This window comes from Paroedura picta, chromosome 16 (assembly GCF_049243985.1).
Source record: "Paroedura picta isolate Pp20150507F chromosome 16, Ppicta_v3.0, whole genome shotgun sequence".
In the NCBI taxonomy this organism is placed as follows: Eukaryota; Metazoa; Chordata; class Lepidosauria; order Squamata; family Gekkonidae; genus Paroedura; species Paroedura picta.
In genome coordinates, this window is record NC_135384.1 from 11,159,742 (window position 1) to 11,185,376 (window position 25,635).

The 25,635-nt window shown below is 45.3% G+C and overlaps 1 protein-coding gene across 1 annotated transcript; it reads right to left on the reverse strand.

The window, feature by feature from the left end:
* On the reverse strand, window positions 1-24,107 carry LIG1 (DNA ligase 1). The gene is made up of 30 exons (XM_077313229.1): window positions 23,967-24,107; window positions 23,212-23,295; window positions 22,634-22,888; window positions 20,052-21,416; window positions 14,776-14,871; window positions 14,167-14,253; window positions 13,283-13,445; window positions 12,652-12,763; window positions 11,419-11,526; window positions 10,737-10,907; window positions 10,117-10,237; window positions 9,573-9,671; window positions 9,027-9,083; window positions 8,710-8,882; window positions 8,378-8,544; window positions 7,807-7,883; window positions 7,079-7,170; window positions 6,372-6,471; window positions 6,071-6,156; window positions 5,418-5,533; window positions 5,238-5,333; window positions 4,977-5,087; window positions 4,538-4,609; window positions 4,214-4,358; window positions 3,998-4,080; window positions 3,530-3,682; window positions 3,133-3,186; window positions 2,303-2,446; window positions 1,334-1,426; window positions 1-344 (listed from the first exon to the last, which is right to left on the reverse strand). The coding sequence occupies exons 3-30, from the start codon at window positions 22,879-22,881 to the stop codon at window positions 267-269; spliced, it is 4,467 nt and encodes a 1,488-aa protein (XP_077169344.1). The 5' UTR covers window positions 22,882-22,888; window positions 23,212-23,295; window positions 23,967-24,107; the 3' UTR covers window positions 1-266.
* Between the last annotated feature and the right edge of the window lie 1,528 nt (window positions 24,108-25,635).

Consider the following 25,635-nt stretch of genomic DNA (forward strand, 5'->3'; position numbering starts at 1 on the left):
TGGGAAACACTAAGGGTTTATTAAACAGAACGTCAAACAACTTAAAACTTGCCTGCCACTGGGTAAGTGGAAGGAAGGCTGTGGGATGTCATGAGCTACAGCCCGTAATGTAAAGTAGCATCCTTCTTCAGTGTACTCCTCCTCAAGCTCTGTAAGTTTGGAGGCTGCGTTCATAAGTCCCAGCCTCAAGAAGGCCCAGGGGGGCTCCAGCCTCATCCCAAGAAAGAAGCTGTAGAGACATTTTGCCCAACCAGGTGAAGCCTTTTCTAGTAAAAATCGTCATCTCCTTTTTCCACTGGCTGCTGGTTCTGGATTTGTTGCTGCTTCCGGTACAGTTCAGCCACCTGCAACCAGAGAAACATTTCATTTTTGTTTCATTTATTGAGGTTTAATAGCCAGTAAGCCATACACCTAAACATTCAAGACTTAACCCCCCCTCTAAAACAAAAGTTTGCCACATCAACTACAAAATTTTGATGTAAAACAATTTCAATCTTCCTTTATTGGGGAAGGATGAATATTTCAAAATTCATGTTCTCAATATTTTGGACAGTAAAAGAGAACATGTGATAATGTTCTGCTATTTGGCAGTCACGGTAGTGCTGGTTTGGAGGTATCTGAAGAAAACAACCCTTCCCCTGAGCTGTGGGTAATGCACCGCAGTGTGCAATCATATGCAACCGTCTCAATTTAGGAACTGAATATGTTCAAGTACGGAGGGAGATCAAGTTCAATGCAGTACGTTGCTCCCAGGTGAAGTGGAGAACCTTTCTGCCTAGTGGAACCAGAGAAACATTGTGGGCAGCTGTCTCTGTTTTCATGATTTCCCTACCATATCAGAACTATGATGTCATTTTTATAGATCAACCATTTTTCTCCATGATCAGGGACGCAAAGAAGCTTTTCACATTGTTTCTTCTACCTGTGCCACTTAACCCTCATAACAACCATGCTATGAAGGCAGGGACTGACGGGCTCAAAGTTAGCTGGCAGGCTTTCCAGGGTTGAGCAAGGGAGGACCTCGTCCCAGGTCCTAATCTGTCAATTACTATGCCATACCAGCCCTGAAGCTCCACTCTTTGCATAATCTTGACCATTGCTGCATAAGTCCTCGGGAAGGCTGGTTTCCTTACTGTACCCTGTCATATTTTTGAAACATTCTCACAGCAGGAAATATCCAGTCCCAAATGGGACAAGATTAGCTAATTTAGTCCCCCCCCATTAATACATGTGGTAAAAAAAATGGAGAGAAGCCATTCTGTACACAGCTGTAGGATACTGTCAGTTTACTTATTTCTGTAAGTCTGCCCTTCATGTCCCGCCACCTCTATACCTGGCTGCTGGCAGTGGCCTCTTCTGGTTTCTTATCCTCTCGGATGCGGAGGAATCTAGGGAAGCGTAGAGAAATCCCCTTTTCCTCATCCACCTACAGTGGAAAGACAATTGGATCGTGAAGCTGGATCAAAGTCCTGCAATAGCCACAGCACAGTTTTATACCCAAGGCAATTTATCTTTCCCAACAGTCCCTGTGCACAGGTGCTATAGAGACAGGTAAAGAAAGTGTGGCCTCAAAGCTACTCTCAAGCTACCTCCTCTGTAACAGCTTTTGCAATTAGAGACTTGATTTGGTATATGCATTTTATATCAGAAGATTTTGGCAGCACCTCCTGCAGGTTAATAAAATTTGTCTTTATTGTGGGAGCTATGGTTGCAAGAACAGCAACTGTGCAAATGACTGCTAAGTCTCCATTCAAATATAATCCAGTATTCTGAGCAATAAGCTTAAAAGGAACTTTAGCCAAGATGGGCCAACACATTCATTTCTATCTGGGCTTACAAAAGTGCCATTAGGGAGGTTCTACATTCCTTTCTCCAGAATTACAGTATTCGGAATTGAGGCAAATTTTTCATAGCTGAGAGAATAATGGCCAAATTCTTCCGGATTTTACTTGGGGATATTCAGCTAAGCTGACCAGCTGGGGCAGTGGGAACTCAGAGCCCTATGTTGCCTCAGCTGGAGCTGACTTCTGATGCTTGATTTAAACCGAGCTGCAAGAGGAGCCAACCTAGGATCAGCTGGGGCGGTGGGAGCCAATACTCTCGGCCAGGTCTGCATGCTGCCAGAAGAGACCTCCCCATTGCACACAGAAATCTTAACTAAAGATCCCAAAATTTGCAATATAGATGTTACAACTTGGCACTAATATACTATGTTTTCTTTTTTCTCCCGTGTACATTAACTGTCCATACTATAATTCTATCTGTAAATATACCTCTTCCTAGCAGCTCTTCAGTCACTCACCAAACCAGTGGCCGCCTTGTGAACAGGAGAAATGGATAGATCAGCACATTTCACCTCCCAGACGTGTTGGGCTTCTAACCAATGGTCAGGTTCAGCAGTTCCACCCCAGCGGTAGTATGGGCGTGGCTGTGGAATCACATGGTCCTGCAAAAGAAGATTAGGATGAATCAGAGTCCAGTAGCACCTTTAAGGCCAACAAAGATTTATTCAGGGCATGAGCTTTCGAGTACAAGCACTCTTTGTCAGACTATGATCTTGTTACATGACAAGGAACATACAGCAAAAATCAATTCTGCTACATCAGTAGACTGTGTCACAACCAAATGCAGCCAATAATAATCCTTTGTCAAAACAGCCAATCAATCCCCTAGAATTCGGTGTACTTTACAAAAACACGAGAACAGACCAAATTGCCTTTTATGACTGATCAAAGGTTCCCACCTCCCCATATGTTATTAGGATGAATCATAATAGCATGACAGTGCAGTGTCTGCACCCAGTGCTCCCCAGAATAATTTAGAGGTGGACAGTTCTCTAGCTTGTGGAAGGCAGGAAGGGAAACATCACAATCCCCTCTGGAGTTTCTGTGGACCCCTGGTTGGAAATCCTTGCCTTAGAAGCAGGCTGCTGTTTCTACTGTTCCAGTGCCTTCACAGTCTCCAAATAATTAGAAAGAGAATTTATCAGGTAAGCAAATTCTCTGATCTCTTTCACAGAATGAAGTACTAGGGCTGATCTAAGGTGGATGGGCTTTCATCCTCTCTATCACCCCCACACATTGACTAGTTATTTACTGAAAAGGGATGGTACCTTCAGAAAGGATGGCCTACCTTAAGTGAAGCATGAAGTTTCTCTAGGTCCTCATCTGTGAATCCAGTGCCGATCTGAGAGCAGAGGGAGGGATGGCTGTTAGAAACAGCAGTTTGCTCTAGGAAGTATTGCCTTGCAGGGTTAGCAAACACATCAGCTGGACACGGTATGGGAAGTACAAACCAATCAATTTTGTTCTGCAAACGCAACCCCATGCATATCCTTGATGACCAACCCACCCACTGTATTTCATTTCTTTTTCTTTCTCATAGCTGCGGCCAGGTACAAATAATACCAACCACAGCAGTCCCTATTTTTTCAGGCCAGATGTACATGGTGGAACCATAAATTCCCCTGGGACAGGCAGTGAGTGCCCAAATGTTCTTACCATTGGGAGTAAGCCAAGGGATGCCTCACCTTGCAGATGCTCTGGAACTCCTCGCTTTCCTCATCGTAGCAAGCTAAGAGGTAGCCCCCATAGATGCCTGCACGTTTGCCCTTGCCCAGGTAAGCACCAATCACCACCAGGTCCAGCGTGTCCCCAACACCATCCAGGTAATCTTTTTTAAGCTGGAAAAAGGGAACAGTCACCCATAGGAGAAAGCAGAAACTGAGTAATTCATCTCCAGGTACAAAGAGTAAACCTGAATTTAGACAGCAGACATAGGCCTGGTCTTCCAAAATATGGTCATGAGACAAGATACAATAAATTATCTGTGAAAAATATTGAATAGAAATATTCTTACTTTAAAAAGGCTGCCTAATTTTTGGGGAAAAGGGAACACTAGCACTGACACTGCTCAATGCACTGTTGTGCAAGCATGCCAGGTGTACCTCTTGTATTAGGTGACCAGTCACTACTCTACCCAGGCATTCAGTTCTCACCTTCAGCCAGTTATGGGATCTCTTTGCAATTTCATATGTGGCATCGACTTCCAACGTTTTCACCATCAGCCCCTCACATGAATCTGGATAAGAAAAACTGGCTTATTACTCTACCCACTCCCCCGTCCAATTTGGATTCAGACTGTATCTGGGAGGGTCAGGAAATAATAAAGGAGAAGTCGAGTTATGACTGAGCTCCCATTTCTTCCACAATACCTTTGATGGAGCACTCCAAGAAATCTGCTATTTCGTCAGTGTTATTAGTATCCATGGAGGTGGCAAAGAGAAACTGGCCTTCAACCTCAGTGAAGGAATCACGCAGCAAAGTTCGGCGCTGGGTTAGGGCCTCCCGCACCAAAGACTGGATGAACACACACAAAAACATAATTAAAAAGCAGGCACTGAAGAGGGACCCCAGTGGGCGTGAGGAAGGCTTGAAAGCAGAGCAGAAGGAATACTGCCTCAGGCAGGTGAGATTGAAAAGTTATTATGACTAAAGGCACCAAATATGCACATGTAAGGAAGAATGGCTACACTTACCTGCCCATTGAGGTACAGCATGTCAAATGCATACACACAAACTTGCACTCGGATCTCTGTAGCATCCACATCCTGGAAGATATTGATGAAGTATCGAGGGAGTAAATATTTTTCACAACAGAAGACATGAGTTCTATTTTCATCTCTTATTTCTTTCAAATATTTCTGCTTGTTTGCTTAAATCTTTTACAGATATTTTTTGCAACCCCTCCACAAACAGCTAATGGAAAAGTCATATCTTTTCTCTGTGTGTCCCAGAATTTGCTCACAGCAGGTGACTTTGTTCTCCAAGCAACCAATTTCACCACTCAAAACCCTCGCTGAGATTATTTTGTCCCACTGTCATAGTGTTATGGCCAAAGGAAGGGAAAGAAGGAAAAAAAAGTACCAGACAACTCAAGGAATAATTCTGTACAGCAATCAAGTGACGAGAATTTACCTTGCGCTTGCGGGTGGTCAGTACTTGGAAGGGCTGGATCTGTTTTGAATCTGGGTCCCAGGCCACAGCCTCTGCATCCAAGATGCATGACTGCACAGTGCTTTTTTTCACCTGGGCAAGAGAGAGTTCAGTTTAGCTGTGACACTTATTTCAGAAAGGTCCAAACTTCAGTAATTGTACACCAATATGAGCATCATTAATGACAGTGATGCCACTGGTTTGTTTCCACCTTTCATATTACAGTTCCAGAAACTTATGTACCTTGGAAATACGACTGACAATGTCAGGATATTTGGATGTGTTATTCTCTTGGTTCCTGCTGTAAATGTGCACTTCCCCATTCTCCAGGATGTGAATCTACAATGGTGGAAAGAATATTGAGCAAGAAGAAGAAAGGGGAACAGGGCTTCCCTTTACTGGGCTTGCACCACATAGTCTTACCTGAGCCCGTTCCCCATCGTATTTGTATTCACAGGTGAAAGCTGCTTCCTCAAAGCGCTTTAAGACTTCCCCAATGCCTTTGGTTGGGTGGGCCAACATTGGCTTCAGTGGGATCCCTGTATGGAAAGGTTAATGAAGCTGTGACATGTAAGACCCAGTCTCTGAGTTGGAAAGATAAAGTAACTTAAGCTCACAACAGTGTAAATTTCAAGACTCGGATCACATAAGGCAGAGAAGGAGGATGAATGGGTAAAGGATATCCAGTATTTTCTTGCCCAAATAAGCTTTTTTAGTGCAGTACAGCTCATTATGCATAAATACACACTATTTGCACGCTTTATCCCCAAACATATATGAAGTAAGAAGTTGTGACGAAAAAAATAATAGTAAAGATAATGGAAAAAAACCAGCCATTTTATATAGTTTACTGAAATCATTAGAAAGCAAGGTATCCAAGGGGTCATGGAAGGTACCAGAGTTTTTCCCCACAGGAAATATGTGCATATGCTAGAATCTGATCCAATAATCATAAAAAAATGAAAGCATAACATTTTTAGAAGTCTCTTATGCTGGACAGCATTTTGTGCATCATTCTGTGCTCAGATTCCTGTTACATCAAGTTGCTTCCCAACCCCCTGTAATGCTCCAAATACCTGGTGTGATCTTGCAGTGCTGAGGCAGGCTCTCTACCCCATGCTCTAGGAGGACAGGTACAATGGTGTTGTAATTTGGCAGCTCACTGAAAAGCAAACAGAATAACTGAGATCCGCTCTTTCTACTATGGGAGACTAAGGCATCACATCCCAAACCCACTTCTTGCAAAAGTCTGTTATTGTTCATAACCCCAGTCTGCTGATTCAGAAGGTCCTTATTTTCCTTCGAATTTCAGATATTTCAGCTTTTAGAAACAAAAGTGTGGGAGCAGGTGGGGGAAAAATATAGAATGTTACTAACCAGAAGGCTTGTTTAACAATCAAGGCTCTCTCATCTAGCCAGGCTTTGCGTGCCTCTAACGATTTGCCCTTAGCAGCATCCAAAATCTCTGGGGGGAATTCTGTTGATGGAAAGAATACACATGTATGTAAGTCATCATCTTATCAGCTATGTGATGCTAGTGTCCCACTGCCAGAAAGTATGTATTTTGCATTTTCATGATTTCACTGTGCAAGCACATGGATCTATTGTTGTAAGGTACAGTTAAAAGAGAAAGGCAGCACTGAGCCCTCAAATTTGCTAAAATTAGCTAAAATAACCCTCCATGCTCAGCATGGATTAGTTGCTTGGGCTTTCATGTCTTGCAGTCTGTCTGGCCACTGTAAATGAAATAGGATGCTGGATCAGATGGCCTTTTGGTCAGATATCAAGGATGCTCTTGTGTTCCTATGCTTGGAATCACAGACAGTATGCTTATTCTGGCCAACCATAGAACATAAACACCCTTTGCAAGTAGATAGCTCCAGGCTGCCCATGAATCCTTACACACGGCATCGAGATACCCACTATCACCACTAGGCTGTCAGGAGAAACCAGACCTAGATGCAGCACACTAGTTAACTAAGTCTCCAATGAGCATTCAGGGAACAGCGGCATACAAATCTGAACATCAATAAGTAAAATAAACAATGAACATACACTACTCTCTACCAGCATCCTGAACTCACTTTGTCCTGGAGGTGTAAGCGATGCTGCCTGGGCCAGGGCTGACAGGACAGACTGCTCTGCTAGCCCAATCCGCAGCTTCCCTTCCAGGGACCTGTAACACACAAAGGACTTCATTATAGCATTACCTGGTTGGACTGAAGGGTATGGGTCTGATTTTGCTGAAGGGGAATTATAAATGGGAAAAAAGAAGCAAAGTGCTGCACACTGTATATAACCCAATGGGTAAAAGGTAGAGGTGGGGAAAAGATTGCTAAAGAAACTACTGTGGTATGGTTTCAGGGAAATTTTTGAGAACTGCCAGAGAAATAACCTGAACAGTCAGTAGGATAGAATCAAATGGATAGCTGTGTTGGTCTAAGTAGCACGAAGAGTGCTTGCACTCGAAAGCTCACGCCCTGAATAAATCTTTGTTGGCCTTAAAGGTGCCACTGGACTCTGATTTTATTCAGTCAGCAGGATGTAGCGATTAGAGCTTTAGACAGCCTAGGAGGACTCTAGTCTAATTCCTGCTTGGAATTGGTGACCTTGAGACAGTCATTCTCATCCCAGTCTCATCCCGTTACAGGGGTTATTGGGAAGAGAGAAAGATTGTGTGCAGTACCCTGATTTCCTTGAAGTGGGATAAAACACAAATCTAAGTAAATCAACAGAAGGATATAGAGTTCTTGACAGGCAAGGGCTGGGATACTGAGAGCAGCCACATAAAGTGAGAGCATACCATACTCACCGAGCAACATAGCGAGCCTCTGAGTAGCGACAAGCAACAAACAAGGACTTGATAATGTCAATCTTCTTGTTCATGGACTGAAGGGGGAAGAACAGAGGGTGAGCTGGATGCACAAGTTAAAGATGCTTTTTCAAGTGGTATATACTGATAGCCCGTTCACAATAAAAGGTTCTTCCTACACATCCATTTGCATCATCAGTGTAACAGAGGGATTCAGGAAGGTGGCTTTTACAGCTCTGTATCAAAAGATAATCACAGCCTTAATTCCCTTAAAGGCTCCAAAGGACTGTCCCATTCCTCCCTTTGCCACAGGAGCAGTGAGAATCACAAGGATTTAGGGGAAACATCTATCCTCTTGGTCTGAGAATTGTTACATCCCTGCCTCCCTGAAGTCACACTGTACATTCTTGGAGTCAGGGGAGGAAATCACATGTGACCCGTTACATCAAAGTACAGGACAAGATGAACATCACAGGCAAACAAGAAACTTGGGAACTTTCTCTCAGTGAGCCCAATGACACTTTCCTGGACTTTGTCCCCTGACCTTCCAGGCTTATTCATCAGTACTTACAGAGCTTCCTGTCATGCGTCCAATTGCTTGCAACTTGCCAAAGACAACAGCAGCACCAAGCTTGGGTGGGGCAAACATGGTGCCCTGGGTGGTGCGGCTATTCTCTGCAACCAAACCCAGGTCCCCCTTCTCCGCTGCCTCTGCCTTGATCTGGTCCAGCTGCCGACCTACAAGGTAAGGAAGGATCACTATGTTCATGACCCATATGATAAGGTTCTTCCTTGGTCACAAACCTATTAATTTTGAACATGGTTAGCTTCCAGGCAAGTTTTAAAGTACTTATTGGTTAACACTATTTTCATCAAAAAAATGCATTAATTAGGCCAGCTCACCTGTGGCCTGAGCCAAGGCTTTCATGAGGATGGTTTTGCCAATGCCCAGCTCTAGGCCCTCATATGCCGGGCCTAGCCGATTGAGGCAGAGGTATACACAGGGCAGCAAGTCTTCAGGAGATAGAGCAATCACAGAGCGAAACAAGTTGCTCAGAGTCTCTATGATCTTCAGCCTGTAAGCAGAACAATATTAATATTATTATTTGACTTTTATACTGCCCCTTCCCACAAGCAGGCAGTATAGTGATTCATGGGTTAAAGGAGAGGTTAAAATGCCACAATATATCTATTTCACAAATTCCAGTAAGTGAGTTTACCTGGCAGACATTTCTTCAATCTGCTCAAAGGTACGGGCCACAGCCAGATATGGTACCCTATTTAGGGAAAATAAAGATAAGACAGTGGGTCGGCTATGAAGCAAAATGACAGAGACTAGCAGCAATAAACACTGATTGCTGTCTTGTCCTGGGACTGAACTGGGGGGAGGGGGTGTCATGGAACTAGTGCATCACAAGGTCTCCAAGTGGCTACTTAGTTCATTCCTATATCCCAAAGTTACAAACAAGAAATGTCTTCCTACCCATCATCAATCCAGAACATGGAATAAACAAATGGAGACAAGGTAATCAATCTATGGCTGGACCAAGTTAGCTAAGGTATTTTGTGGAGAAAGCCACCCCCCCCTTTCATGTAACTGACCTAGAGCAAGTAAATTATGCATACAACACAATTTCCCATAATTTTAGCAGTTCTTGTCTGAGAAGGGGCTATTCAGATTGCAAAAAAAGAGGGAAGCAATGATTGAGTGTTATGGCTTTTTGCCAGATAATGGTTGAGCATTATGGCCTTTTGGCTACACTCACCTTTGGCCAGGACTCCAACAAGCATCATGGACAGGATGATAGTTGTTCTTTGTGGGGTTATAATCTGCAGGGTCAATTGTGGGTGATGGGTTGAGAGAACTATAAAAACAGGACTTGGTTAGCTGAAGAGTGGTTATGGTGTAAATTCTAAACCAGCTTAGAAATAGTTACTAGTCTACTACATTCAATAAAACTAAAAACACTAGCAAGCAGGGCTGGCAATACCAGTAAGTATGCCAGCCTTACTAATTAATTGCTGAAAGTAGACAGATAAGTGTAATAGGTGGGGTAGGGGTGTGTGCATCTGCTTTGGAATGAACAACAATCTAGGCCAGCTCCTATACAAACAAAGTGAAAGAAAAATATTCAAGTTTTGCAAAAGCTTGCAATCCCTGAATACCTTCGCTATAAACAATGATCATGTCTAGACTAGATAAGCAATATTTGTATACAATACTTGAATAATTTTTTTTTGCAGACAAAGTGCTTTTACAGCTTCTCTATCCCACATCTGAGTCAAACATATCCCAAAAGGATCACTTACCTTCCAGCTGTACTGCCAGATTCAGGGCTACTGACTTCACTGTGGCTCTTTTGTGCAGGCATGTTTTCCCCCACCACCAGAGTCTGCTTTTTCTCTGCTTTCACAGAAGCTTTTCTAGGGGCTATAATGGGAGAAAGAGGAACAAATGTGGCACTTTTCCTATAAATGTAGAGACCACATTTTGGAGGTTTGATTAATTCGTGGACATCATATTAAAAAAAACAAAAAACACCAAACCCACAGAGATACCACAGCAAAGTCTGAAACTTTGAAAGGACCCTGCTGTTAGCCAGGCTCTTCAAACATCTTCTTTAAAGTACAGAAAGCAGAAAGTGAATACCGCTTGCAAACAATGCAAAACTCATCAGTATACTAGCCTCCCTTTATGCTGTGGAATACTTGCAAACAAAAATATATTTACATTCATACAGTAATGACTTTTCTCAAGTTCTGAATGTGTGTTTCCAAACCTCTTTCCAGTATCAACATCACATAGCAAATTCCAGGTGGAATGAGAAAATATATCCAGCTGTGTCCATATTCCCCAGAACATTTCTAATAGAGACGTTAGGCACACGTATTCACACACAAGAAATGCCACACCTCTCCCTTAAACTCACCAAAAAAACTAGAGATGGGTTTGCTGGATGGCTTGGAGGGTATTGGCATCTTCTCTTCCTCTGCTTCTGCTGCCTCTGCTTCATTTTCAGTTTTAACCTTTACAATCTCAGCATCCTCCTCTTTTACATCTTCTGCTTCCATTGGCTTTTCATCTGGTTCCTCTTTTGAGCCTACACAAGAAGCAGGTGCCAAACAGGCAGCAGAATTGAAATACGAGCTTGGATTTCTTTTGCATAAAGTAGGCCCCACCCAAATGTAGGGCCATAGGATGCTTGCTTCTGGCTCAGATAGAATTTAATGATACATTCCTATTCAGTGACTTTAAGCCCAAATTTAAGGCCAAGGACTGAGACTGAAGTAACTTTGCATAGAACTGCACTGTAAGATGCTACAAGGTTCCTATGATGAAGCAAGGTTATTGGAAATAATGTCTGAGCCCAGGAGGCCAAGGGAAGGGCTGAAGGCAATCCAGGATGACAAAGTTTATATACCACACACTGGATGTAAAGGCAGCTGCACATATTACATTTTAGTAGGCATATATTAGAGACTCACGTGGAGTTCAAAATGGAAAGACATGGAATAGTGCTTTCTGCAATGACTGCCCCTACACATCTCCTCCTCGCTGTCACATTACTTTTTGGGCAGGAATTCCCTCTCACCTTGCCAGAAAGCACTCACCTTCCCCAGCAGACTCAGTTTTCTGTTTTTTGGCACACATCCCCTCCTGAGTGCTGTCTTGACTGCCGACATCCTCCTCCACTTTACGTTTAGAGAGCTGCTTACGGGCTGCGGGCAGAAGTAAACCTTGTTGAATGTCAATACTTTGCTTGTCAGTTGCTGGAACGCAAATTCACTGAGATATGAGCTGCTTTATAGCTAAGTTCAAGACCTTGCTTGCAGCTATCTAAACAAGAGACTGAACTGTTACTCAAATAGACAGTCTCCTAATTAACTGGGGTGGGAGGAATTAGTTTTAAGGAGGCAGAACGAGAGGAGTTAACTGGGATTCTCTGCCTATGTATATAGGGAATTTTTCTTTTATGAGAATTCTCAAATAAACCAGGCAAATGTTCAACTGGAAAGTTTTTTTTATTAAAAGCAAAAATGCACACAATAATCACACTAAGAATACACAAAAAACACTAAGAAGGAAACAGGGAGGAGAGAGGGAAAGCTTTTTTTGCTTTACCAATTTTGCAGAGGTTTGGGAAACAGCAAGAAAATAAGTGTTTCACAAAGAGGAGAGAACCCAAGAAGTGGGATTGTAGCCAAGAATGGAGCAGGGTTTCACAGTTACAGTATCATGTACTAGTAAGTCAGCAGGATAAGAAAACCATCACTACAATCCATAGGCTGGAGTGATATGAACCCAAAACAATATAGTGATGGGCTTACTAGAAATGGACAATGAATCAGGAGAGGCTTGATGACCCTATAATACCGGCATAGAGGAAGACCTAGTAGGCTGAGTGGACAGAATCAAGCATTGATTAATTGTCACTTGATTAAAGTAAACAGAGGAGGCAAGGTGGAATGTTGATAGGATTAATTCAGGTGGGAGTCAATTAGGTCCTGAGAGATCCATTGTTCCATAGTTATGCATGTCTTCAGGGCATGGCCATGAGCCAGTCAGCTGCTCTGACTCATCTTCCAAAATTTTCCCAGGCTCTTACCTGGTTAATATCCATTTTGCTCTATTTTAGGCTAGGCAGTGGCTTGCACATATGATTTTGGAATGACATGAAAGAAGGATGTTTATGTCTCTCTCTCTCTAACTGCTAACCTGCCTCTCTGTGTGGGGAGTGGCTAGCAAAATCTATAAAGCAGTAACCATTACTGACTCCAGTGAAAAGAGAGACCAAGTCTCTCAAGCCCTGACTTACTTGACAGCCCCAAAGGGTGACTACTTACCAGTTCTGCGCCGGGGAATGTTGGAAGGTGAGGGTGAATTAGAGGCAACTGGACTGGTGCTTGGGGAGATGTTTTCGGCCTGTGTCTTTTGCTCAGGAACACAGTCCAATTCCTAAAAAGGCAGAAATGTCAAAAAGTGAGGCCAGGACAAACAACACCCCAATAAAGTATCATGTACTAGTACGTCAGCAGGATAAGGAAACCATCACTACAATCCTAAGAATACTTTCCTGAAAGTAAACCCAAACTAATAAAATGGAACATCTCAGTAGGCCATTTTTAGACTTGCTGACCATGAGGGTCTAAAAGGTGGCACTGGACTCAAACATTGCTCTGCTGCTTCAAACCAACATGGCTACCCATAAGAATCTATCAGCATGAGGGGTAACATATCGGGAAAGAAAGAAACATTACAAAGATATTTGGTGTTGTTTCTAGAATAATGAAATGAGACTTGCTTATGTCCTTAATGCACCCAAGATAAATTGAGGAAAACTGAAACTAACCAAACTAGGACTATAATCCTTCCCACTTTGGAATGTGAAGGCAAAAATCTACACTACAGAATTAGAAAATGAACACCCAATTGGTTAGTTTAACAAAGATGAGGACAAGACAGAAAAGGGCCTACCTGGTTTGCATCATCAGCCTTTGTATTTCTTTCTCCTGATTTTCCAAAATCTTTTTCACTTCCACCATTAAGGACCTGAGTGGCTTGTTTGGTTACATGTTTCTCAGAGGAATCTTCATGGAGAGCTGTACCGTTCGCCAACTGGTCAGAGTTTTTTGATTCCCTGAAAAACAATAACACTCAACAATAGCACCATAAGACCTTTATACCTTTCCCTCGCCATACATACAAAGCCACCTAAGCACGCCAGCAATACCCATTACAAAAACTTTTGAACTAAGAATCAATTTAAAGTCCACTTCAATTTCTTTTAAAAATTCAGCAGGCACTCTTTAGAGTCCTGAGCAGAGAATAAGTGACTATATCCACAGCCATCTTTCTTGTCTGCTTCACATTTCAAGTCTTCCTGTCAGGTTCCATTGGCCAAAACACTAACCTTCCCCCATAAGTACTACCAACCAGACAATTCCCTGGAAGGATGAGTTTTAGATCTTTCACTACCATTGGAAATGCATGATTTTAATATTTTCTTGAAGACTCTCATTTAAAACATCATTTTAGGTTTTTGTTCCTTTTCTTACTGCAAAATTTTGAGACAGAATGCAAAAACCTTCCCATTATGTTCTTTCCAAAATAAGCTTTCCAGCTTTAGTCTATTTCAGTCAAGGCTATGACTCCAATCATAACTATGTTAGATTTCATGAACGTGAAAATATAACTAAACATCATAGAGGAAAGCAAACAGAAATTCTTATTACAATAGATAGGTTGCTGTGAATACGGGGAATCTGGTAGCATTTGGTGCTAAACCAGCCAAAAATGGAAGGGTAAAGGTCAATTCACAGTTTTGTCAACAGACCATTCCATGGCTCAAGGTAACTTACTTTTTAGGTGTCAGCTTATCTTCTGGTTGCTTCTTCTCTGTCGTCTCTTTTCCAGGCTTTATTTGGGTGAGGGGTTGGAAGAATGATCTGCCCAGACACAAACAGTTACATGAACTCTCCTGTTATGCTCAAATGCAGAGTTCAATGCACTTTTTGCAACAATAGGGCTGAGGGCACCAATACATCTGGCAGCTCCCCTGTTCAAGAAGTTACATACCCTCCCCCATATTGAAGATCATATTGGTGGAGAAAAGGTCAAGATGGTGGCTTCATAGCTCCCTAGAGAATCACCTATAAAAGTCACTTATAAACACATATTTCATGCTTGTTTTTTCTATTTTCTAGCACTCCTTGTTTACCTTTAATATTTCCTAAAATTGAAAATACTTATCTAGTATTGTAAAAGTACCTTCATTTTACCTACTTCTGAAGTTATTTGGAAAGCCAATGGCCTTTAAAAGTTTTTTCTCAAAATTACAACAATGTCTATCTTATGAAAAAAATTTTCACAGGCAAGCATGTCACCACACCTGCAATTTCAGCCCCTCCCAAAAAGCTTTGATTTTGTAACAAATTCAAGATCTTCCATATTTTCAGGTTGGTAATTACCTGATTGTACTCTGCATTGTGGATGTTTGGAAGAAGATGCTACTGAAGCTGTTGTCAGGATAACAGCTCAGCGGGCCAGTTCCGCAAGACAAGAAAAGTGGAGTTCATGGAACAGGATCTCTTTTAGATCTTGTTTCCTCATAGGCCACAACTGATGGAGAAGAGGAGAGGGAGCTGGTTAGCAACTGCCTGATACTATAACAACCAGTATTGTCTATATTGACTGGCAACAACTCTCTATAGTCCTAGACAAGTCGTTCACATCGGTTACTACTGGATCCTTTAACTGGAGATTCCAGGGATTGAGCCTGGGACTTTTTTCATGCAAAGCAGATATTCTACCACCAAACCACAACCAATCCTGCAAAACTGTTCAGGAAAAGAAAAGAAAAAGTTCTGGGGTTCAAAAGTCAGCTTTGTGCCATTGTAGCTGGTCCATGGATTTTGATCTGGTTCTGAACTTTTATTTTGCCCCTGTAAACAACTGCGGACTTGCTTTTGGTCACTGGGACCAGATTTCACCTCCACCATTCTAATGACACTCTTTTACTTTCAGTCACATAAAAGTGTTGCCATTCACTTTTGTAGGGAATTGGGGGCACTGTCCTGACCTTAGTGATAGCAATCTCAAAAGGTACTGCAATATACAAAGACTTTGCAGTCTCCAGTTTTTTTTCTCTTTCCTTCTTATAATCTGGAGGCCTTTACTCTTGTTACACTGAGCCGTTCAGTTTTATTATGGTAAAAAAATAAGTGTGAGAAACTCAAGGCCACCTTTTCTGCCTTATGTTCACAAATCTTCTCAGAAAGAGGTGGGATTTTAAAACACTTTATTAATTGTTGTTGTTGTTAGGTGTGAAGTCGTGTCCAACCCATCGCAACCCCATGGACAATGATCCTCCAGGCCTTCCTGTCCTCTACCATTCCCCGGAGTCCATTTAAATTTGCACCGAACTTTATTCATACAAACTGGGAACATACATCCTGTTATATCTCCCCAGTTATATTTCTATCCCACTCTTTCGTCCAGCAAAATGTCCTGCAAAAGCACTCTCTGGCTTGTGTTGGCTTAAATGACAGATGCTTGCGAAACAGGAGCCATTGGCTTATACCATTCCTTTCTGCAGAAGCTGGGAAATAGCCACAATAACAAAACTACTCTCTTTTAAGTATTTCTTTTCACAACTGGGAAAGTGTCTGCCATTAATTACCAACCCGGACAGTTTTATAACTCCATTTTTTTTTTGTCAATTACAACTGAACTCAAAAGGGACTGATTAGCTGTTTTAGCAAAGAATTATCATATGACATCATATGGCTTAATCTGGGTATCATCACACAGCTAACTAATTTGCCACCATTTATTTTGCCTTATATCTCTACATTTACGATGGCTGTTCGTTTAGTCTGAGGAAGAGTGCATGCCCTCGAAAGCTCGCGCCTTGAATACATCTTGGTTGGCCTTAAAGGTGCCATGGGACTCAATTTCTGTGGTGCTCCTTCAGACCGACACTTGAGCCAGGACGAAGCAACTGTCATCCCTCGGGCAGAGAGGAGAGGTCGAGAGGGCGTATTTCCCTAACTTTACTCCCTCCGCGTCCACCTGCCAGGAAAGGTAACCATTGGAGGGTTTCGCCTTCCTGTGTGAAAGGGGCAGTTGGAAGGGGGAGGGGCAGAGCCCAGGTGAGGCGAGAGGGGTCGAGATATTCCCGCCATTTCCCCTCCCCCTCCCCTCGAGAAAGGGGCGACCGTCTCGCGCTCGCGCTCGCGCGCCGGAGAGTATTCCCGCCAAATTCCCCGCCGGACGCGAAGCCTTCCTCTGCAGCCCCTGCGAGGGGCGTGGGGGGGAGGGGGGATTACCTGTCGCGAGCCTCAAGCGGCCTCCTCGACGTCTCTCCCTCCCCTGATTTTTGTTTTTATCTTTTTTTCGCGCGAAACGGGTTGATTGACAGAGGGTGCGACGTCACGCGCGCCGCGCCTGCCAACGCGGACGAATTATTAAAGGACGTCGAGATTGGGTCGTCTTTAAAAGACCTCACGCCTTTCGCCTGGGCATGCTGGGAAACGTAGTCCGGGTGTTCATGACCGAACGAAGGCGCCGCGCGTGGTACTTTTCACGGAGGATCTTGGGAAATGTAGTCTTATTAGAGGCGAGGCAAAAAGAGTGGTCTTTTCTAGAGCATTGGATGCCATTCTTCCCACGATGCCATTAAATCCACCCTTCAAATTACCCATCTCCGTAGATGAGCTGTAATTCCAGGGGATCCCGAGGTCCCACCTGGAGGCTATTTCTCCCAATAAAATATATAGCTTTTTAAAGCATTGGGCATGAGATTGAGGAGCTGCAGCCTATGGCCAGAAAGAAAACTTGTGTTTAAAAAACGGGGAAGTATGTTAAATCTGCCACGATTCGTTTGGACTGGAAAATGGTTTTTATTCAGCTATCACTCTGATAAGCCCAGGGTATAAGCGATGCTGTGAATAAGCTAAAACCATAAAGTGCAATCTTACCCACAAGCAGTGATTTTATGCAGCTGGACCGGATGACCTCTTTGCCCATTCCAAGATCTTGTAACCATTTTTTAAAAAGTCAGTCAATCAAATGAGTCCAACCGAAGAACCCAATGGGAAACCACACAAATAAGCCCATCTCTGCTTCCACAGGAATGCTAGAATCCTGGCATTTTATGCAAAAAAAAAGGTGTTGTGGATGTCGTTTAGAACAGCAGTCCCCAAACTTTCTGGGCCTGTGGGCACATCTGGAATACTGACAGAGGGCAGTAGGCACAACCACAAATGGTGCCTCAGCAGGCAGCGACAACCACAGAGTATTAGTGAGTAGGGTGATGCATAAATTGAACACTTAACTCTTCACTTTTTCAGGCAGATGCTCTGCTTAACAGGATACCTTTTAAAATGAACATTCTGTTGAAAAATATCTTCTTGCACATAAACATCTTATCTTCAGTCATGCAGTAAGGATCCTAGTGCAGTGGTGATGCCCGCTGCTGGAGCAATGTTTTTGGGATCTGCACAGCGGATCAGCTCTCCGAGAACCAATCAGAAACTCTGCCAGGTACCGGGCCCTGCTCAGTCTCTAAGATCACGTTCTAATTTTTCTTCAGTTACCCCAAACAGAAAGAAATAAGAACGCTAACAGAAAATCTTGTAACTTTGGTGGGCACCAGAAAAGTTGCTGGTGAATGCAATGACACCAATAAACACTGCGCTGGGGATCTGATTGCGAACGGCATTTGATTTGTTCACATATGCATCAGTGTTCTTTAATCTCAATCACAATCTGTTTAGGCGACACTGTGAAAAAGTTCACCAGACACCATTTGCACAAACAATTAAGTAAGACAAAATCCGTGGGTTTATTATTAGATCAGATCAGATACTCGGAGTTATGTTGGAATTCGGTGCTAAGATGCACTGCTTACTCCTAGAACTGTGTGTTCACTCTTTATGTGCTCAAACTAATGGGGAGGGGCATGGATAGTGGGCAGCTCCACGGGTTCAAAGACAAAATTCGGATACAAAAGCCATGTAACAGGTTGGGTTCTGCTGCCTGTTTTACTCAATCTCACCCCCATTGTTTTCTTTACTACATTCCCTCTTCTACATAGTTTTTGTAAATGTGTGTCCCCATAATGACCAGCAGTCTTTTGGGGAGGTCAAAAGAGACTCCTCCTTTCTTCACGTCCAATGCTTTCTTATTTGGACCTGTCAAATTATCATACAACGATGTGGCAGTTTCTCAGTTCTTTTTATAAAGTTGGAATACTCTGGTTTCTCTTCGGATCACATGGATATTTATAAAACTAGATGTTTAAAAAGATGGGGAGAAAACTTATCATCTAAGCTGACCCAGAAGTTTTTTTGTAATATTTTGGTTTCTTCAAATAAGATCACCAGTGAATTCAACTTCACTGGATTTAGAAGGCTGTAACTCTGCTCAGAATTGCACTGTACATGGCTTTAAAAGAATAGGGGGCATGAAATCCAACACCCAGAGTATGTGGGCAGAAGTTCAATTAGCTAAAGGTGGGCTCGGGGTTGAGCAGGATTATCAGTGGTCAGAGGTTTTCAGCACCCTGCATGTTCCTTCCAATAATTAGCAGGAGTAAAACAGACCATGGAGAGCAATAAAATGTGTTAAATAGCTCAAACAGATACACAGTTAGGTGCCCCTAAGCCTACTGGAATCAACAGAAGTGTACCTACCTCTACAAGAACGAAGGTCTTGTAGGGCCTTTTCGACACTTGTAGGGCCTTTTCGACACTGGCCCCAGCTTGGTGGAATGAGTTGCCATCTGAGATCAGGGCCCTGTGGGAGCTAGCACAGTACCGCAGGCGCCTGTAAGATGGCACTCCTCTACCAAGCCTATGGTTGAGGCCAGAACACTATACAGGCCTCCTTTACAGGGAGTAAAGTTAGGAAAATACACCCTCTCGACCTCTCCTCTCTGCCCGAGGGATGTTTAATTTAATTTATTAATTTTAGTAATGATGATGCATTTGTACAGAGTAAGGAATTCAGCTTTCCCCTGAAAAGCATTAGATTGTCCTAATGCAGAATGTTATCGTCCCCGCCCATGAAATGCAGAGAGTGGGTTGGTTTCAGCCAGATTTTCTGTTGGTGGAAAAGGAAAGAAAGGGCTTCATTTGGCCACCGAAAAACTCTATTGGTTATCACAGAACCTGCATGAATAAAACCCATGTACCACAGGGCTGTAACAGATAGGAACAGGGCAAGGTTTAATGGTAAAACTAGCTCAGTTCTATTCACTGACTTCGGGCAGAATTTTGCTTTTCTGGATGAAGAACTTTGGATTTTTGATTTGGAGAAGAGCAGCCAAATGTAAAACCCTCAGCGACTCACTGAGCTTCAACCGAGTCCCCAGAGATGGGAGCAAATGAAGATTGCTCTTGGCACTGAATCGGCTCCTGTTCCCTTTTCTCAGAGCCAGCATGACTGGTGCAGGCCACGGCAACCCAGTTCTCGATCTTGGCAGTGATAATGCCATGTTTCTTAGCCGTCACCGATTCTTGTGCACACAGGTGAACGACATCAGGCCCTTCTCACAATAGCCACTTAGCCGCAATTCCCAGTCTCCCTGCCCGGACTACCCAGGATATTTGCCAATGCCGTGAAACTGCATCTCCCTTTCCCCATAATGTCTGAGTCAGTTACTGGGGCTGTGCAGATCCATTCCATGCGCACAGCGCTCGTCTTGGGCCGACGTAAATCCAACCGATCGCCTGGTTAGCACTCCTCCTGACCTGTGTTACTGTGATGTCCGCCAGGTGAGCTGAGCAGGAGGCTGGGGTCGAAGAGGGGCTCCCCTGCCCAGAGGCGGGCAGCAAAGATATGCCGGCAGGGCAGCCGGTGAGCCATGTAAATGGAACAGCTGCACGTGACCAGGTCCTGGCTCACCAGAAAAGAGCAGGAGCTTTCCTCCAGGAGGTATCCATCGGGAGCGTCCTTGAGCTCATAGTGCACGTGGGGCACCAGGTCTAGTTCTTCCGCTACCAGGTCCCCGCTGTCGGCCAGGCAGACTGTCTGGTACAGTTCAACCACTGGGGCCACATTTAGTGTTGCAGTCTCAAAGTGCAGGGCCTGGAGATCCAGCAGACCCTGGACACAGGCAGCCAGTGCCACGGGGGGACTGAACGTGGTCAGCAGCTTGCGCCGGTGGGTGCTGAGGTGGTCGAGGAAGGGGCATTCTCGGTTCTTCTCAAAGGCCCAGCACTCGGCCCACATCCCTTTGTGGGGGTGCCAGCGCTCCAGGAAGTACTGTAGAAAGGACAGCGGAGCTACATCCTTGAGGTCACTCAGGTACTGGCTATAAACCCGCGGCGAATCGGCGTTAGCCAGGTTGAGCAGCAGATTGCGGATCTGGTCTTCCTTGGGGACCGCCAGTTCGCAGGCCTTGCGGTAGAGCGCCTCCAGGACCTGCAGGCGGCAAATCTGCACCCGGGCGCACGGCAGCACCTCCGTGACGGCATCGAGGCCCGTGACCCCAGCCCCGACTGTCACCGCTTTCACCTGCAGCTTGATGTCTGGGGCGCTCTGCACCAACGAGGCCACCATGAAGATGAGGAGGTCAGGCAGCCCCTGGCGCGCGAGGCAATAGGCCACCTCCCGCCCGCGCCCGTTGGCATCCTGGCACAGCACCGTGTAGAGCTCAAAGTCCCCGTCGAGGTAGGCAGCGCGCTCCAGGAAAAGGCGGGCCGGGAAGCGCTGCACCAGTCCGCACATGCGCGAGGTGGCCAGGAAGATGCTGTTGAGGATGGCCACGTCCTCATGGAACACGAGCTTAACTTTCGCGCCCGGATCGGCCTTGAAGAGTCCGTCCAGAACGGCCAGGAGCTCACACATGCCCTTGTCTTTGGCCTTGCTGTAGTCCTCGAGGTTCCAGATGAGATCTGGGGCCAGGAAGCGCTTAGAAATGCTGTTGGTAATGCGGATGGGCAGCCCCAGGCTCGCTCTCAGCTGGTGCCGCTTGAAGTGGAGGGCGAACTCCAGTTCCGACAGGTGGTGGTTGTGCTCCAGGTTGGCCTCGATCACCACCAAACGGTCCTTCTTGGGGCCCAGGCGGAGCGTGATGGAGGCTGGGCAGTCAATCTTCTCACTGCTGCAAGGGGGGAAGGGGAGAGAAGAAAGCAAGGAGTCACGGAACGCGCCAGGAGGCAGCCCATGCAGCTGACCCAAACCTTCGACTCTGACCTGCGGTGACACAACTGTCACTCTCGTGCTGTCTGTCTGCCTCTGAGGAGAAATGAACAGTTTGCTCCTGTTTAGAAGAAGAAGAGTTGGTTCTAATATGCCGCTTTCCCCTACCCTAAGGAGGCTCAAAGCGGCTCACAGTCGCCTTCCCATTCCTCTCCCCACAACAGACACCCTGTGGGGTGGGTGAGGCTGAGAGAGCCCTGATATCACTGCTCGGTCAGAACAGTTTTATCAGGGCCGTGGCGAGCCCAAGGTCACCCAGCTGGCTGCATGTGGGGGAGCGCAGAATCGAACCCGGCATGCCAGATTAGAAGTCCGCACTCCTAACCATGACACCAAACTGGCTCTCTTTAAAACATCAGCTCTTGAAAATGACAAATGGACTGTCACTTGGGAACTTTTCACGTAAGCAAAGGCAAAGAGGATTAAGAGGGTGTGTAGGGTTTATACTCGGAAAAGCATGGCTGGATTTTACACACGCTGCGCATTTTCATACAGCTGCACATATCTATCCTCCAGGGCACACGAAACCAATTTCGGTGACACTGTTTGAGAATATCCCAGAGCCTTGTGCTCTATTTTCCAGGGAAGAAGTTTTCGTTTTTTCTTACGTGGATTCCAAAATATATGGATATGAATTTAAGCGTATGTGTATTGCTATTGTTTTAAGGGGGTTATTAAGGGGAAATTGTTATGGTCTTGTTAGCCGCCTCGAGGCGACAAAAGTCGTGAGAGGTGGGATATAAATCCGAGAAATAAATAATAAAAAATAAGCGAAAACGTAGGTTTTATTTGTGAAGGCTTGCCAAGGTTTGGCTGTTTTGATTGTGGGGGAAATTGGTATTTCTCCGCCCTTCCTTCCATTCTTACCTTGTTAAGAAGAAAGCCTTGTTTTCACTGAGGGTTGATAGTCCTCGGAGACCTGCTTACAACAATTCCCACCGCTATAAAGGCCACCTGAACAGCTTGTTGCCATGGTGAGAGCTGGGAACCACTGTGGCACATATTCTGAGGCCTATACCCCAGACAGGCCGCCATTTTAGTGTCTGGCACCATGTGGCACTTGAAGGGACTTGGCTCCCGGGGATCTCGTGCCCTCCCCAGACACCGAGGCGCACTTACCGGCGGTTCCGTTGCACCGTGCTCTGTCCCACGTAGGTCCCGCTATGCTTGCAGATGAGGCGCACAAAACGGAAGCGGAGGATCTCAGCCAGGCTGGGCTGGTGGTGCGGCGGGTTCTGGCGCAGCGAGATCAGCGGCTTCAAGCTGGCGACGATGAAGAGCACCTTGTGCTTTTCGCACCAGTCATCGATGAACGTGCTGAACTGGTGCCAGGTGTGGAACTCCCGGCCCAACCCCAGGTCCCCCATGGCGAGGCTGTAGGAAGAAAAGCATTTTTAAAATACCCTTCTTTTCACTCAAAGTGAAGTCCAAAAGTGGCTTACAAACACCTTTCCCTTCTTCTCCCCACAACAGACAACCTGTGGGGAGGTAGGGCTGAGAGAGCTCTGAAGGAACTGTGACTAAGGTCACCCCGCTGACTGCATGTGGAAGGCTGGGGAATCAAACCTGGTTCTCCAGGTTACAGTCCGCGGTTCTTTAACACCCCACGCCACGCTGGCCTTCGTACTGGAATTTCAGGATGTGCAATTTTTTAGGTAATCGATGAAGTCTTGAACCCAAGAAAAATGGTAAAATACCTGCTGGGTAAGATATACTTGGAAGACTACATCCCAGCCTTAGAGATGCTATGCCTTTTTTGTGAATTGAGGTGTCTTGTTGCCCTGCAGGGTAGAAGTAAACAGGAGAAAAAAAAGAGAGGCATAACCATGCATGAAGTAGCAAACATGAGGACATAATTAGCATAAACATGGAACTGGAGCCCATAAAATCAATGGAGGTTCCTCTGCTCTTATGAAGCTGCCCTTGCTTCAGAGTTAGGATCCTATTCCTGCGTAGTTCTCCACTCAGTAAGAGATCCAGTGGTACCAAGTACTTCTGAGATGTGCATGCAAAAGGGATACACTGCAGTTTACAGATCCCAATGGGGGGACCCATTTAAAAACACCCTCAGTGCACAAGCCTGGTTTGCGGGTGGCTTTGAACGTCAGGAAGCGCTTGGGGAGAGTATTTTAAATAAGTTATATTCACAGCCAGGCTGAAAGGCCATAGGCGCTGGTGAAGAGAGCGACTGGCTGTTTGATGCAGCCATTAGGAGACCTGCTGCACACTAAATCGGCACATAGAGACAGATGCTCGAGGTGTGAATCCCCTCACCTGCACGTACAGGTACACGGGCACGCACATACGGCTATGCTTGCCAGCAGAGGGGCACTGACTGACGCCCGGGGGATAGCGCCCGCCACCAGCCCAGATCCGCGGGCCCCGGGGTCCGGCCACCTCTGGGCCCCGATCCCTGGTTTCCCAGCGACCCCACCCCGGATCAAACCCGTACCTGCCTCTTGGACCTGGCCGCGGCTCTCCGCCCCGCTCCGCCCAGCCGCTCCGGCTTCTCGCCTGCCCCTGCTGCGAGCCAGGCCCGCGCGCAGGCAGCCCAAGCCGGGCGCTCCGTCTCCGGCTTGCTGATCCCGGCTGGGCGAGCCTCGAGCTCCGTCTGCTGGAGCTTCCTCCACAGCGCTCCTCTACGAGGCTAGCCTTGCACGACGGGTGGGGAGGGGGTGGGCGGGACCAGAGACCCGAATCCCACTTCTCTGGGCTGGGGCTGCGCTCTGGAGGAAGGTCAGGCGAGGATGCCACCCTGGGCATGTGCAGAGTGCTTTCCACTGAGAGGGTAGCGCTGGTCTCACATCTGGGATGGGTCTATTATTATTATTATTATTATTATTATTATTATTATTATTATTATTATTAGGGGGATTTTTATGGCCTCGGTATTAGGACAGGGTCCAGAGGTTGGTGGCCTACCCCTTGGTTTTTCCATCACCAATTTTTTTGCAGTCGGAATCCATACTGGTGACCCGGGCTCCGGAGTCACTGGGAGAGCAGCTTATATTTTCATAATTGTTCCTGCCGTGTTATTTGTTATGTATTGTGGGGATTAGCAGTAATTGTGTTACGATGTTTTTAGGATTTGGATTATGTTGTTTTGTGATATGTTTTATTGCGAAATGCCATGAGCCAGCTTGCTGGGAGCGGCGGCATAAAAATCCAATAAACAATAAGCAATAAGCAATAAGCAATAAGCAATAAGCAATAAATAATAAATAATAAATAATAGGGTTGGTGACCCCTCCGATGCCTCATTTTTGGAAACTTTTTCCTACTTCAGCAGAAGTCATCCAGAGATGGTTATTTGGGTGGCTCTCTGAGTCACAGGCTGACCCTTCCAGGTGTGGGTTTGGGGGGATGTACTAAAATGCCTTTCAATGGATCCCATGCAAGTCAATTGGCATTTGTGCCTCCCATTATTTCCAATGGGTCTTCCAGTATCTCCCATGGTTCCAAGGGTCTTTTTCTTGTCACTCTGTCTGGGAAACATGATTTATTCTTCAAAAGCAAGAGATGATTTACCCTAAAAGTGCATGCTGGCTGCATACCTTTGGTGGTTCTCCTTGCTGATCTTTATTTTGGTCAGGTGTCCCGAGTCTCAGTGAGAAAGGTGGATTGCGGATAAACAAATCTTGGACCTGGCCAGGATCGGTTATCCAAATATCCACAGGATCTGTACCGAAATGAGACTAATCCTCGGCTCAAAGCAACGTGCAAGAGGGGTGAGTGTGTGTCCGATTTAGAGGCCTTGTGTTAATCAATTGAAGGGATCTCCACGCATCATTCAATCCAGTACATCTCTTAGCCTCTCCGTCTATGCAAGTTGTAGGAGCTGCAGAAATCTGGTTTGCGGCATTTCCCAGCTTGCAAATGCTGGGATGGAAGTTAATTTATTTGGAAGTTTATTTGTTTACCATATTGCATGGTGTATAATATAGCCAGGAACTGTATTCTATTGTTTGGCTGCCAGGCAAGAGAAGTTCAGAGGTAGCTTGCTATTGCCTGTCCCCACGTCACGACCCTGGTATTCCTTGGAGGCCGCCCTTGCTTAACTCCCAACAACTGATGGGGATCAGGCTTGCCTGCCTGTCCAGGTCTGATCCAGTGAGAGAAAA